Below are 14,527 nucleotides of genomic sequence, written 5' to 3'. Positions count from 1 at the left end.
TGGTCTTTTCTATCAGGCTGGGGGCTGGGGGTGCAGGAGTGGTGGATTTGGGAGCAGCAGAGTTCCTGTGCAGGGAATATTCCTGACTCAAGCAGAGGGAAATTCCCAATGGGAATGGGTCTGGCATGATCTTCCCACATAGCACAGCTGCTGCTGAGGAATTTTAGTGAGAATTCCACTGAGGGTAAGGCATCTTCTGTAGCTAGTGGAGAGCCCTTTCCTTCAGCAAGCTGTGGAATTGGATCCAAAGGTGGGATAGGGAGGAGCTCACAGATGCCACATTCCACTCCATCTGCTAAAATGAAGGACTGTGCCCAGAAATCAGGCAGAAAGCTGAAATACAGGTAGATATTCAATGGTGACAGTCCTAATGTTGGCCTGTGGATATGCAGGGTATTTAATTTGCTTTGTGCTTAATGTAATAACTTCCATTTCTCCATTCTCGAAGCATTCACCCTTTGCTAAACAAATCAGCATTTTGACAGCTCAGAGAACTGCCAGCAAATTAAACAAATGGAGAGTTGAGCAAATTGCATGGCAAACTTTGCACAAGGCTCAGCCACCTCACCCAAACTGACACGACATAAGTGAGCAATATGCAAATGATGTTTAATTGGAATTAGAGAGAACCAGTGCAGGTGAGCCAGCACCTGATCCCACCTGCACAAATAAAATCAGGATCTTCCGTCCAGCACCAAACAGGTGGCAGCCAGTGATAGCACTGGTTATAGGCTCAGCAGGGCAAGGGCACTTCCACACATAATCCTGCTTTTAATGCCACCTTCTTCCCTAAAAGGTGGAGCTGCAGTGGGAAAGTCTGCCTGGGAAGCTCATTTTCCTACCATAGTTTTGTATGGAAGCCAGAGACATTTAGGATCTGGTTTAAGACAGAGATTTGACAATTAATGTCATTTCCTATCCTTTATTTCTTTTATTTTTACCCCCTTCTCTCTGCACTGAAGAACCCCACAGGGTGGCTGAGGCTGGAGGAGCCGAGTGGGCAGCTGGTGGCACCTCCCTGCTCCAGCAGGGCCATCCCAGAGCCCAGGGCACAGCATTGTGTGCACACAGCTCTGCCCCAGCCCCAGGGAGGAGAGCCCCCAGGCTCTGTGCACAATGTGCTCAGGGCTGGCACTGCCCAGGGAAGAAGTTGTGCCTCCTGTGCAGGGGGAATTGCTGGGCTCAGGCCCTGCCCGTGGCTCTGGTGCCATTGCTGGGCCCCGGAGCAGAGCCTGGGCCCTGCTCTGCCCCTCCCTGCACACAGGGACAGCCCGGCCTGAGGGCCCCTCTCAGCTGGGGCTCCTCTCCAGCCTGAGCAGCCCCAGCTCCCTCAGCCTTTCCTGGGCACCCAGATGCTCCAGGCCCTTGCTCAGCTCCAGCAGCTCCTGGCCCTGCTGTGCTGAGGCTCCAGAGCTGGACACAGCACCCAGAGGTGCCTCCAGGGCTGCCCCAGGGCCAGGATCCCTCCCTGACCTGCTGCCAGAGCTCCTCTGCTGCCCCAGCTCCCATTGCCCTCCTTGGCCCGGGAGCCTCTGCTGGCCCGGGGACAGCTCGGTGTCCCCCGGGAGCCTCTGCTGGCCCGGGGACAGCTCGGTGTCCCCCGGGAGCCTCTGCTGGCCCGGGGACAGCTCGGTGTCCCCCGGGAGCCTCTGCTGGAGCAGGGACAGCATTTTAAGTACCTGGTGGTTTTTTTCAGATTTTACTTCCATTTATGAAGCCATCATTTGTTTCCCATCAGCTGGACCAGCAGATAGGCAGAATATGACTTTGGGCATGTCAGAAATAGTCTGTGGTTTAATGTTTTCCTCGCCTAAATGTACAGCTCTTAAGCCTTTTCTAAAGAGCCTGCATTGTATGAATAACTCAGATCAGTGGCACCTGTGAAACACTAAAATTATCCTGGCACTGAAAGGAGCTGGGAAGACCAGCTCAGAAAGGAGGCAATTTATCACTTGCAAATGTGGTTTTAATGAACTGGATATCATCATTTCCAGCAATCTTTCTGGATGATACAATTCTGAAAGAGTGAAGCAGATGTTGGTGGAGATTACTGCACAGTGGAATCTGTTTGGCACCAGCTCCATGGTTTTTGCTGGATGTTTTTCCCCTTGCAGAAGGATGGAGATGTTTATTGCTCAATGGGCTGGAGCAGGAACTCTTTAATAAAACCAAATTAACAATGAGGTTTTGTATTGAACCTCTGGTGGTTTGTGTTGAACTTCTCAGGTGAGGCAACACTGGTGGAGGTCCCCTGGGCCAGGCCAGGTTTGGGAGGAGAACAGGCTTGGGGATGCTTTCAGTTAACACAGGAAATTAATTAAGTGTTGAGGCTTCTGAGTCCGGACTTTGTGTGACCATTTATGAGTTTACAGACACCAGGACTGAATCAGCCTAATGATTTCCATGGCATTAGGAATAATTAAAATAGATAAAGCAAGGTGCAGAGCTGCTGTTAATGAGCTCTTTGTGACACCTCTTCGTTACCTCTTTGTGACACCTGTGGGTATTTAACGGGATCAAAAACCTTGGAATTCAGGTGTGATATGGATCCCTAAATGGAGCTGGGGAAGGGGCTGGAGCCCCAGGAGCAGCTGAGGGAGCTGGGAAGGGGCTCAGCCTGGAGAAAAGGAGGCTCAGGGGGGACCTTGTGGCTCTGCACAGCTCCTGCCAGGAGGGGACAGCCAGGGCGGGTCGGGCTCTGCTGCCAGGGAACAGGGACAGGACAAGGGGAAACGGCCTCAAGCTGTGCCAGGGGAGGCTCAGCTTGGACAGCAGCAGGAATTTCTCCATGGAAAGGGTGCTCAGGCCTTGGCAGGGGCTGCCCAGGGAGCTTTGGAGTGCCCATCCCTGGAGGTGTCCCAGGAAGGGCTGGAGGTGGCACTCAGTGCTCTGGGCTGGGGACAAGGTGGGCACTGGGCACAGCTGGGACTCCATGGGCTGGCAGGGATTTTCCTGCCTCAGTGACTCTGGGGTTATCCAATTTTAGCATTCTTTGCTGTCTCAGGGATTTATTTTTAGTTTATTATCCCTACACTCATTCTGTATGATCTCCCTGAGCTGTAAATGCATGAATGCTAGGAGATGTTACAAATATTACAAAATATTCTCTTTTCCCTTTTCCTTCCGTCTTTTAGGTAATACAGCCAAGGTCTTTATTGAGGTGAAGGATGAAAATGACCATGCACCTGTTTTTACCAAAAAAATGTACATTGGAGGGGTGTCTGAAGATGCCAGAATGTTTTCTTCTGTGCTTAAAGTGAAGGTAAGGCTTAAGTTTTTGTTACTACCTTCACTTAAAGGGGAAAAATTTGTTCTCACCGGTTTGATTTTTACAGGAAATTTTTAAATTTGCATCTTCTAAAGCTGCTTGATGGTTGATGTAGGCACAAGTATGATTTTCAGTTAAAACCCAGGTTTTGTTTGTACTCAATTTTAGGTGCTTGTGTCTCATGCCACTTTGTAGCTCTGATTTCAGCTCTCTTAATATTTAAATATTTGGTTTCTGTTCAATGCCAGTTTTCACCTGAAGTTTTTTGTGTTTTGGCGGTACCTAGGTTTTAAAGGGGAAGTCCAAAAACTTTAGGTCTGCAATGGGAGGGAAGTGGGCATAAAATTAACCATCCACAGGGTTGGTTTTTTGTTGTGTTTTTGTTGTTGTTTTTTTTTAAAGAGTGATTAAATTAATGGAAATATAATATACAGACTACAAGTTGCATCAGATAATCATAGCCAAGAGTAGAAACTTTTTTTTTGTTTTTTCAAGAAAACAAATAAATGATGTGTTTAGAGCACCAGGAATTATAAAAGGGTCAGAGCTTAATAAAGTTGTTCTAGCTGGTTTTTTTTTGCTGTTGTTGGTTTCATGAGAGTCCTTCCCAAAATAAACCCAGAAATGGCCAAGAAATGGCGAATTGGGAAGCTTCTACTTCATTAAAATTAGGAATCCAAAAATGGTGGCAAATCCGAGAATTGTGTCAAATCCATGAACTTTAAAACTCCTGAAGAATCACCAAATCGTTAATATTGAAAAAGACTTTTAAGACCCTCAAGTCCAGCCATCTCCCAGCACCACTGTGGTCACCACCAAAAATGTCCCCAAGCCCTACTTCCACACATTTTGGGACACTTCCAGGGATGGTGACCCCACCACTGACCTGGTCATTGTTTAACCACCCTTTCTATGAAGAAATTCTTCCAATTATTCAATCCAAACCTCCTCTGGAACAAGTCAAGGCCGTTTCCTCTCCTCCTGTCACTTAACTCATCCCCACCTGGCTCCATCCTCCTTCCAGGGAATTGTAGGGAGAAGATAACAGGACAGAGGCACTGGAGTAGATAAAAAATTCTGAAAGGCAAAGTAATTTAGGGAAAGGAACATTTTGCTCAGTCTGAAAGCAAATGAAACATGAGGCACAAATGTCAAATCACATTTGGAGTTGTCCCACGAAATGTGGACAGGCTGTGAAATCCTTCCTGGTTTTCCAAGAGGATTTCTTAGGCACAGGTATTTGTGTGTCAGTCACGGGGATAAGAAATGGGTGGAGAAATGCTAAGGGACATTTGAGGGGGATAAGGGGAATCTGCTTTTGCCCTTTAGAAACGTTTGACTTAAAACAGGTGATCAGTCCACAAAAGAGGAGCAAAAGAAATGTCAATTTTGTGTCTTTAAGCTTTTTCTGTTCCAATCCTCCCTGGTTTTGCTGGTACAAAATGGAATGAGGCCTAAGCCAGGAGTTGGTATTAGTGGATGGCATTAAACATAATTGTGTGTTTAGTGAAAGTAAAATTAGAAATAATTAAGAAATGCTCTTGTTCAGAGGATCAGGCTGGAATTTATTGTTGTAGCACTGAGCATCTGCAGCAGTCAGTGCTCGTTACCCTTTTTCCTGGCCTTTAGAAAGCAAAAGTAATTGCTCTGTTAGTTAAACACAATCCCCGTTCCAGCCTGGTTTAAGAATAATTAATCAAATGAATGTCTCTTCTTGAGGAGTAGAAAGAAATGAGCAACTCTCCAAGTTGAAATTTAGGAGAACATTAATAAAGTACATGCAGAGCTTGAACTGTAGAAATTATTCAGGTTTGGATTCCGGGGGAAATTCAGGTTCTTATGAGGTGTTTTTAATGTGTTTGCTTTCATCTTCTGCATTGATTGACAGTTGCTCAGTTTCTTTCACATTATCTGAATGATTTTGAGAAGAAAGTGATTTTCTCACTATCTTCTTATTATTGCTGGCACTGACAACAGCCTTGATGAGCCTCATATGTAGGGTGTTGGAATCAGAGAATCCCAGAAGGGTTTGGGTGGGAGGGGACCTTAAAGCCCATCCAGTGCCACCCCTGCCATGGCAGGGACACCTTCCACCATCCCAGGCTGCTCCAAGCCCTGTCCAGCCTGGCCTTGGGCACTGCCAGGGATCCAGGGGCAGCCACAGCTGCTCTGGGCACCCTGTGCCAGGGCCTGCCCACCCTGCCAGGGAACAATTCCTTCCCAAAATCCCATCTGTCCCTGCTCTCTGGCAGTGGGAAACCATTCCCTGTGTCCTGTCCCTCCATCCTTTGTCCCCAGTCCCTCTCCAGCTCTCCTGGAGCCCCTTTAGGCTCTGGAAAGGGCTCCAAAGTCTTCCCAGAGCTTTTCTTGTCCAGGCTGGCCAATCCCGACTCTACCAGCATTTCAAATGACTCAATACAAAACTACAATTTCCAAAAACAACCCAAAAATCCTGCAGTTTGGTTCTTCTTTAACAGGACATAATAATTTATGGGGATAATTAAGGACTGTGGTCTTTAATTATTAATACAGTAGTTGATGTAGATCACTTCTGGGTCAATTGATCACAAATGCACCACTGAACACTCAGATGCTCACCTTTGGTTGCCTCGGTCATGCTCTACTCTGTCTTGAACAAAATTTCACAAATAATAAATATAATCAAATACTAAAACTAAATTAAAGTTAAGAGAAAAATAGGGAGAGAAGAAAACTAATCCCGAGTCCATAATCTTCCACACAAATTTAATTTAGTAACAAATAGACCAATAAAATGTTGGATGATAACTTCTCTCATCCAAACAGTTGATATGTACCAAGGCAAATCCTATGGATTTTCTCCCAACTCTCTAAGGTCAGTGGGTTTGCTGCCAGCAGCATCCTCTTAAATACATTCATTTGAGTATAAAAGCCTGTTAGAGGAGGATAATGAGCTGCTTTACTCCAGATTCATAGTAAGATTCCTCCAAGTAGATGAAAAGGACACTTAAGCTCAGCAAAATACCGCAAATCATTCTCCAAAAGTCATTTTTAATCAGAATTAATTTGGGGAGTGATAAACCACGTGAATTATTCTCTATGGATCTGATTGAATTACAAGCAGTGGCCTCTGAAACCTGGGAGTTACTGATGCTCCAAGAAAAAAAAAGGATATATTTAAATAAAATGGAAATTTTTAGCAAAGGATTTGCTCCTTGCTGCTTGAATTTCCCTTCTCTGCAATTCCCATTTTTTTACCCAGAATTTCCAATGTATTTGAGAGCCCATTTCCTTAATTAAAGACTTTTTTGTGTTTTTCATTAGGAATATAGTAATTAAAACCAGATGTAACATGCATAGATTCTAATTATGAATTCTGTGCCTTGATCTTTGCTTTGTGTTTCCTTGTGTTAGAATTATTTTGGTTTTCACTGGTATTTTCATGGAACTCCTGTTGTTACCCCTCAGAATTCCAACCGGGCTTCCTTGAGCCCCAAACACAATATTTTTAATCTGCTTCAGGATACAAGCCCACAAAAGAATCTTTAGGGAAATTACCAGCAGGAATTGGCTTTTCCCTATAATAGAATGTTATTAGCTCTTGCTTTTTAAATATTAGCTGTATTAACCTCTGATTTTCTTCCTTTATTTATTAAATTACTGAATTATTACAGATTTAAATGAGGAAAAATCAGAGGTCCTAATTCTAGTGAAGAAATAGAATTGTCTGAATTCTTGCTCAGTTTATAAAGGTGTTTTTTTCCTGAAAATGTTTGCAGGGAAAGAATCTTGCCTAAGTAATGCCAGTGAATCCAAAGCTCTGGAATTGGCTGTATTTGACGGAAATGCTTTTATTCTTACAATACTTTCATTCCAGCCCTTTCCTATGGTCTTTGCCCCTTTCTGATCAGCTTTTTCATAGACCTTTATCCTTTATTCCTTTTGAATAGCCTTTATTGAATATTGAATATGCTTGGAATATATCATCAGAAGAGAGTAAAATTAACCAAAGCCATTTTAGGCTGCAGGTCCTGGCTCTGAGGACACACAGGGGAGCAGGAATTCCTATTTTCTTCACCTCAAAAGCATCTTGGAGATCCCACAATGAGCTAAAACAATGGATGAAACAAACGGTTAAAATTCCCGGATAGGGAGAGAATACCAAAATTGCTTTTTTTTTTTTTTTTTTTCACAGATCTGTTATTAAATCTCTAATTTTTTTTTTTTTCTATCTGTGCCTATAACCTGTAGATTTCTTTTGATTTTTTCTTGGGATGACAAGGGTATCTTCAGAGTGGCAAGTTCTGCAATTCCAGAGATTCCACCTTGGGCACCCAGGAGAGTTTTCAGGGTAACATTTTCAGGAGGCTCATCCCTCCTTCGGCTATTGCACAACTCAACTGCTTTGCCAGTCACAACCTTTGCTTCCTTAAAATGTGATTTATGGATCCCAGAGTAGGGAGAAAAGATTCTTGGTAGGAGTAAAAATCTCCTCTGAAAGTTCATTGCAGTGACAACATTGCAGCCTCTAGCTGCTGGAACATCTGGCCCCCAAAAAAGCTGTGTGTCCTGCTAAGACAAATATTATGCCAGGCATTTTTCCTTCAAAAATCATATTCCTGCTTTTTATGTTGGCTTCCTGAACTTTTTACTCTAAGATCTCTTACTTTCCTATCATTTTCCTCTGGCACAATCAGAGAATTCCTTACCCTTTGGGATTTTTTTCACATGTAATTGGAGATTATTCCAATTATTATGTTTTATGAGGGCATTTTGAAGACTGTTGGTCCTGCATGTGCCTTTCTGAGTAAAGGCTTCTAGGGAGGCTGGGAGTGGGGAGTGTGCCTGGATCATTCCCATCCCATGGAGGAAATCCTTTCCTTCCTCTCACACACACACAAAGTTATTCTATCAAGCACTAACTGCTGTTGGCCGCAGAAAAATGACAATAAAATCCATTTTTCCAATTATTTGTTTCGAAACCCAGCTTTGGGAATCCCTCTTATTCAACACCTTTTCCCATGAGACAGCCTGCCAAAAAGAATCCCTTTTTCCTTTGGCACCTGGGAGGTTTTTAGGCACCACTGGGGGACAAAATGAGCACTTCCCATTCACCTGATTTCTTCCTACCCGTGTTTCTTAGAAAATTCTTGGTATACTGGGAGTGGGCTGGGCAGTGATCAGTATCAGTGATGTAGTGATATATAAATTCAAAGCAATATGAATATAAATATTAATATTAATGGATATATGAAAATAACCATTAATATACTATAATATAGATCTATTGATATATGTTGATGTATTATATGTGGTATATTTTATGTTAAATATAAATTTAATATGAATACATTTTTTTTTTTAAGTCAAGGGTAAAAATTCCTGAGGCAGCCAGCGGCAAACCAAGGTGAGGAGCAGGAGGTCCGAAGGGCTTGAGCCAGATAAGGGTGGAAAAGAGCATGGAAGTGAAGAAATACAGGAAATAAAGGAAAATTGCAATGACTATCCCAAATTTCCAGGCTTAGGTGTCTGTAGAACACTCAGTGAAACCTCCCCTAAAACAGGCCAGTGGCAGCTGTGCTGTTAGAACTGGAAATCTGCAACAATCTGGAAATTCCTACCGGCAAAAATGGTCTGGTTCTAAAAGCTGCTTTATGTGCCAGCCACTAATTGGGAACATTGAAGCTGCCATCTGCTAGGAAGGGGGAAAAAAATCCCTTCAGCATCCCAATCCCAATCCTGCCATTTTCCATGCCCTGTTAGCAGCCTCGGGCTTGTGGTTAAGGGTGACCCTGTGAGGCAGGTGGGAAACATTTCAAATTAACCACTGCATTTCACTCTGAGCAGCAAATCTGGATTTAGCTCAGGCTGATAATTCTAAAAACTGGGATCACCAATGATTATGCAGCTTCAGGAGTTACTGATAATTTTTATGCTCATCCCAAACGTGCCATTGGTGATTTTTGGTGTCAGGGTCAGAGTGCTGCTGTCGCACTGAGTGGGGTTTACCAGCCTCCCTGGGTGTCCTGCCATTGAGCTGTGCTTGTGCAGTCACATGGAGCCAGAGATTGATTAATTTAGGTTTTAAAGGCATCATTTGTTAGGCCTTCTTGCAAAGGAGAGAAAAAGAAAGGGTTGATCACTTAGAGAACAGAATGGTTTGGGTTTGAAGTGAGCTCAAAACCCATCCAGTGCCACCCCTGCTGTGGGCAGGGACACCTTCCACTGTTCCAGGCTGCTCCAAGCCCTAAAGTCCAGCCTGGCCTTGGACACCTCCAGGGATCTAGGAGGCAGCCCCAGCTTCTCTGGGCACCCTGTGCCAGGGCCTCATCTCCCTCTGAGTAAAAATACCCTCAGTGCTTCTGTGCTGGGATCAGGGAGCACCCCAGGAGTTGTGCCTCATCCCCCTCTGTGGGAGGAGATGGGAAAGGGCTGGAGGCAGCAGCAGCAGCAGTGGCAATCCTGACCCAACTCCCGTTGTGTGGGCACACCTACACTCAATCACAGGAGGCTGGAATTTGTCCTGGTAATTCCTGAGATCATCCATATTTATCAGCCCTCAATCACAGCAGGATTTAGGAGACATCTGTATTTCTTGTGCAGAACAAAAGGCAGATATGCTGTTGGAATATTAAGATTAAGTGCAGCTCTTTCTCTTCTTTGACAGTCATAATGCAACTCTTGAGATGTCATAGATCTCTTCCTAATGAAGTGTCAAAAATATTTACCTTCAGGACAAATTACAGGAATAGCAAACATCCTTCCTAGGATTAGAGAAGTTTGGGATGTTCCTGGGAGCAGCTCACAAGCTCTCTCTGCTGGTCCTGCCAAGCCCAGTGTCCTTAGGTTGGGTCCAAAAGCAGAGAAAGAGGGGAATGCAAACAACAAAGCTAAATATTTGAAGGTGTAATTTGATCATTTTTTCCAGCCTGTTTGGCACCTGTTTGCTCATCTTTGGGTAGATGTGGAAAGAGCCTGAGTTGTGATGATGCTGAGGCTGCTGATGGCTCTGGGGTGGCACTCAGCCCTCCAATTGGTGATAATTAACTCAGAGCCTGTCCACCAGCTCGAGGCACCTGAACTCTGCAGGACTTTACAAGCTGGGAGCTTCAAATGTCAAAAGGCCTCTTTCACTGCAGTTTAATGCCTTAAACTCAGCTGCAAGACTTAAACATCTCATTAGTACTGAGCTCCAGTGCCTTGAGCTTTGTGCAGAAGGTCTGACTTCATTTAATGCCTGTGCCTGCAGCATCAATACTTTAATTTGGATCCAAATTTTGTTTGTTTTTAGTCACACACGTCTCCAGGCGTGAAATGCTGAAGGTGAAATTGATTTCTGGTGTCATTGAAAGCAGTGACTATTAAAAGCCATAGCTTTTATTGAGAGAGAATTTGCCAATATTAAAAATATGATGGGCTTCTGACCCAGCTGAACCAACCTCATAAATCCATTTTAACAAAGAAATTGGCTTTTTATTGGAAGGGCATCATGCTCCTCTTCAGGGCACCTCTAGGGACCTTTGGACTTCACTGGGCACTCTGTAAGAAACCTGGCTTGCTAATGGATGTCCCTAAGGAGCTGGATCAGACATTGCTCCTGTGGCTGCTGCTGGGTCCCTCATGTGCCATGTAAGGTTACAGGAATTCTGTTTTTCTTTCCCCACCCCCAGCTCCATTACCAACATGCAAAGCTGAGTGTGAATAAACCAGAGGGTTTGGCCAGGCGGGATTTTCTGGATTGGTCATGGCTTTCAGCTGAACTCACCCTGGAATTCCAGAATGGTTTGGATTGGAAGGGACATTAAACCCCATCCAGTCCCACCCCTGCCATGGACAGGTATACCTTCCACCATCCCAGGCTGCTCCAAGCCCTGTCCAACCTGACTTTGGACACTTCCAGGGGCAGCCACAGCTGCTCTGGGCACCCTGTGCCTGGGCCTGCCCACCCTCCCAGGGAACAATTCCTAATTCCCAATATCCCATCCATCCCTGCCCTCTGGCAGTGGGAAGCCATTCCCTGTGTCCTGGCACTTCAAGTAGAGCTGAGGTGCTTCTTTAATTTTTGTCTTTGTTTCTCACCATCTAAACATCAACCTGGTGTTTCTCTCCAGCCACTTCCTTGAGTTCAGGTTGGATATTAGGAAAAGTTTCTTCATGAAGGAGTGGCAGAGCATTGGAAGGGGCTGCCCAGGGAATGGTGGAGCCACCAGCCTGGGAAGTGTTCAAGGAATGAGTGGATGTGGCACTGCACAATGTGGTTTAATGGGCAAGGCGATGATCAAAGGTTGTCTGGGGTGATCTTGGAGTTGTTTTCCAACCTTAAAAATTCCATGATTCTATGACATAGTGTGTTTTCACATTCATTTCTTCCTTCAGCAATTTATTTATGTGGAAAGCCAACAATTTTCCTGACTCTCCACCTGTCAAGTTCCCATCTGCTGGCTCTGGGATGTCGTGGGGTTGTATTTCCCCATGCCAGTTGGAAAGCAGAAATGCTCTGGAAAAGCCTACTGATATCTTTACTTTTTGACTGAACAGTAAATTTCAGAAAGCTTTTTAACCTTCCTATCTTTCCTAAAGTCACTAGTGAAGGGGTTTGAGCTCACCCAGGAGGCAGCATTCTCAGTTTTAAAAGCCTTAAAAAGAACTACAGAGCTGGAGAACAGAAACAACATATCTTGTATTTATGCTTTTGGTAGTTGAGCCAAATGAAGCTTTGTGAATTTAGAAGAAAGCAAAATATTGAGAGAGGGTGGGAATGCAACCCACACAATTGTGTGTCCATAATGAATGTCATTCCAGGAGCTAATCTTTTGGGCTGTTCTGAATGAAACTTGCTCTTTCCAGCTAAACCAGCCTGGATATAATCCATTAAGTGCTGGATGGTTCTGTCTGGGAATCTGGGCTGATAGGAGTTGGAGCAGCATGGAGCATACACAGCTTTGAGTACCTGTATCGCTTATCTGGTGCTGGTACTCCCTGAAAAATTATCTGAAAATTAAAAAAAAAAAGATAAGGGACAATTTTCACCATCTAGAACTTGTTCAGTGCTGGTGAGGAAGTAATTAATGATGATTAATAGCCTCCTGTTGAAGGCTTAATGACCTTGCAGTGATAATTCTCTTTCAGTAGCTGTGGTGTCTCATAAACAGCTCTGCTCTCTGTGAGCAGGGACAGGACCCCAGGGAATGGCTGGAGCTGGGCCAGGAGAGGTTCAGGGTGGATTTCAGGGAAGGTTCTTCCCCAAAGGGTGCTGGCACTGCCCAGGCTGCCCAGGGAATGGGCACAGCCCCGGAGCTGCCAGAGCTCCAGGAGGGTTGGGACAGCCCTGCCAGGGATGCCCAGGGTGGGATTGTTGGGGTGTCTGTGTAGGGCCAGGGGTTGGATCGGTGATCCCTGTGAATCCCTTCCAGCTCAGGATATTCCATGATTGTCTGAACTCTTCATGCTGACACAAACCCTTATTATTTTTCATTCTTAAGTCATGGCACAGTATGGATTTTCCATGGATTTTACGTGCACCTTTTCAAAGTTAAGGCTGGTTTTTATTCTAGCATTAGTTTAAGCGATAGGCGTCAGGATCAATGCCAATATTTCCATAAAAACCTGCTGGTAGACCCTGAAGTATCCCAGATGCTGAGGCCATGACCAAGACTAATGAGTGCCCAGGCATTAATTAGCTCCCACCTCGCTGATCCCTGGAAGGAGCCATGGGAAAGCTCTGTCGGGGTCCTTGGAAACGCTTCCCTCTGGATACAGGTTGAACAGGAGCATAAGGAATGGGGCTGGAGATGCCAGGATGGGGCTACACAGGGTTGGCAGGAGCAGGGAAGGTGGAATTACAATTCCTGGAGCTGCCTGGTTGATGCCAGCTCTGCATCCTGATCCAGTTCAGCAACGGTGCCAGGGCAGCTCTGTGTCTTGAACTGGGGTGCCCAGCAGGTCCCTGGACACTACTGCAGCAATGCATTTCATTCCTTCCTTATTTTAATAAAAAACTGATTGCACCAAAAATACCTGTGCTTCACCAGAATATCTCTAATATGAAAGACATTCTTGTGCAAGTCTGTGCACAAGTTGCTGAGATGGTTTTTTCTTTGATAATTCCTTTTCAATGTGAATGTGGCAGTGGAGGTTTCTCAGAATTAAGCAGTTCTTAGGTACTGTTGCAGACTTGAAAGTCAGCTTATGTTTTTCTACTTTTTAATTTTTCTTTCTTTCTTCTGGAGCAGTTTAATGCCAAGAGAGGAGGAAGAAATTGCTGGAAAAGCAAAACTGAGTGCAACAAAGTTAAATGAAGTGTTTAAAGTAGCAGCCGTATCTGTGCTGTGGGATCTAATGTTTTAAATGTCAGAGTAGCAGAAATTTGCTGGGCCAAGATGTAACTTTATTTGAAGGACAAGGTTAATGACTCCTTCCATGCATATTTACCCTGTTTGCCTCTGCTTGTTTCATTTTCCCCATTAGGCTGATGATAAGGACACTGGGAATTACAGTGCCATGCAATACAGGCTCATCATTCCCCCCATCAAGGATGGCAAGGAAGGCTTTGTGATCGAGGCTTACACAGGGCTGATCAAAACTGCCATGCTCTTCAAAAACATGAGGAGATCCTATTTCAAGTTCCAGGTCATTGCCACTGACGATTACGGCAAAGGACTGAGCAGCAAAGCAGAAGTGCTCGTAAGTATCAGCCAGAGATTATTATTATGGAATAATTCCTGAGGAAATTCAAACACTGCAGAAAGTTTAATTCCAGGCAGACCTAGCGAAAAGCCATAAAGTGCTTGTGCTTAATTTTTTGAAGGCACTGGAATAAAGCTTTTAGTTTCTTAAACCAAAAGATTTTGTGATGTGTTGGAGTGAGGATGATCAGAGGAATGGAGCAGCTCTGCTGAGAGGAAAGGCTGGCACAGCTGGGATTGTTCACCTGGAGAGAAGTTTTGGGGTGACCTCACTGAGGAATTCCAGGACCCGAAAAAGCTACAAGATACATCGAGAGAGACTTTGGACAAAGACCTGTAGTGCCTGGACATTGGGGAGTGGCTTCCCAGTGCCAGAGGGCAGGGCTGGATGGGATATTGGGAAGGAATTGTTCGCTGGCAGGGTGGGCAGGCCCTGGCACAGGGTGCCCAGAGCAGCTGTGGCTGCCCCTGGATCCCTGGCAGTGTCCAAGGCCAGGCTGGACAGGGCTTGGAGCAGCCTGGGATGGTGGAAGGTGTCCCTGCCATGGCAGGGGTGGGATTTAAGGTCCCCTCCCAACCCAAACCATTCCACGAG

General features: G+C 44.9%; 1 protein-coding gene across 17 annotated transcripts in view; it reads left to right on the top strand.

Moving 5' to 3' along the window:
- Positions 1–14,527, top strand: part of PCDH15 (protocadherin related 15) — a 617,117-nt gene that overhangs the window by 562,525 nt on the left and 40,065 nt on the right. For all 17 annotated transcript variants that reach the window (XM_072930869.1, XM_072930868.1, XM_072930871.1 and 14 more), the window contains 2 exons: positions 3,135–3,262; positions 13,715–13,930. In XM_072930869.1, coding sequence (XP_072786970.1) covers positions 3,135–3,262; positions 13,715–13,930 — 344 coding nt within the window. The remainder of the gene's footprint in view (positions 1–3,134; positions 3,263–13,714; positions 13,931–14,527) is intronic.

This window comes from Taeniopygia guttata, chromosome 6, assembly GCF_048771995.1.
Source record: "Taeniopygia guttata chromosome 6, bTaeGut7.mat, whole genome shotgun sequence".
Classification (NCBI taxonomy): Eukaryota; Metazoa; Chordata; class Aves; order Passeriformes; family Estrildidae; genus Taeniopygia; species Taeniopygia guttata.
The sequence above is the reverse complement of the archived record's forward strand: the minus strand, read 5'-3'. Positions and strand labels throughout refer to the sequence as shown.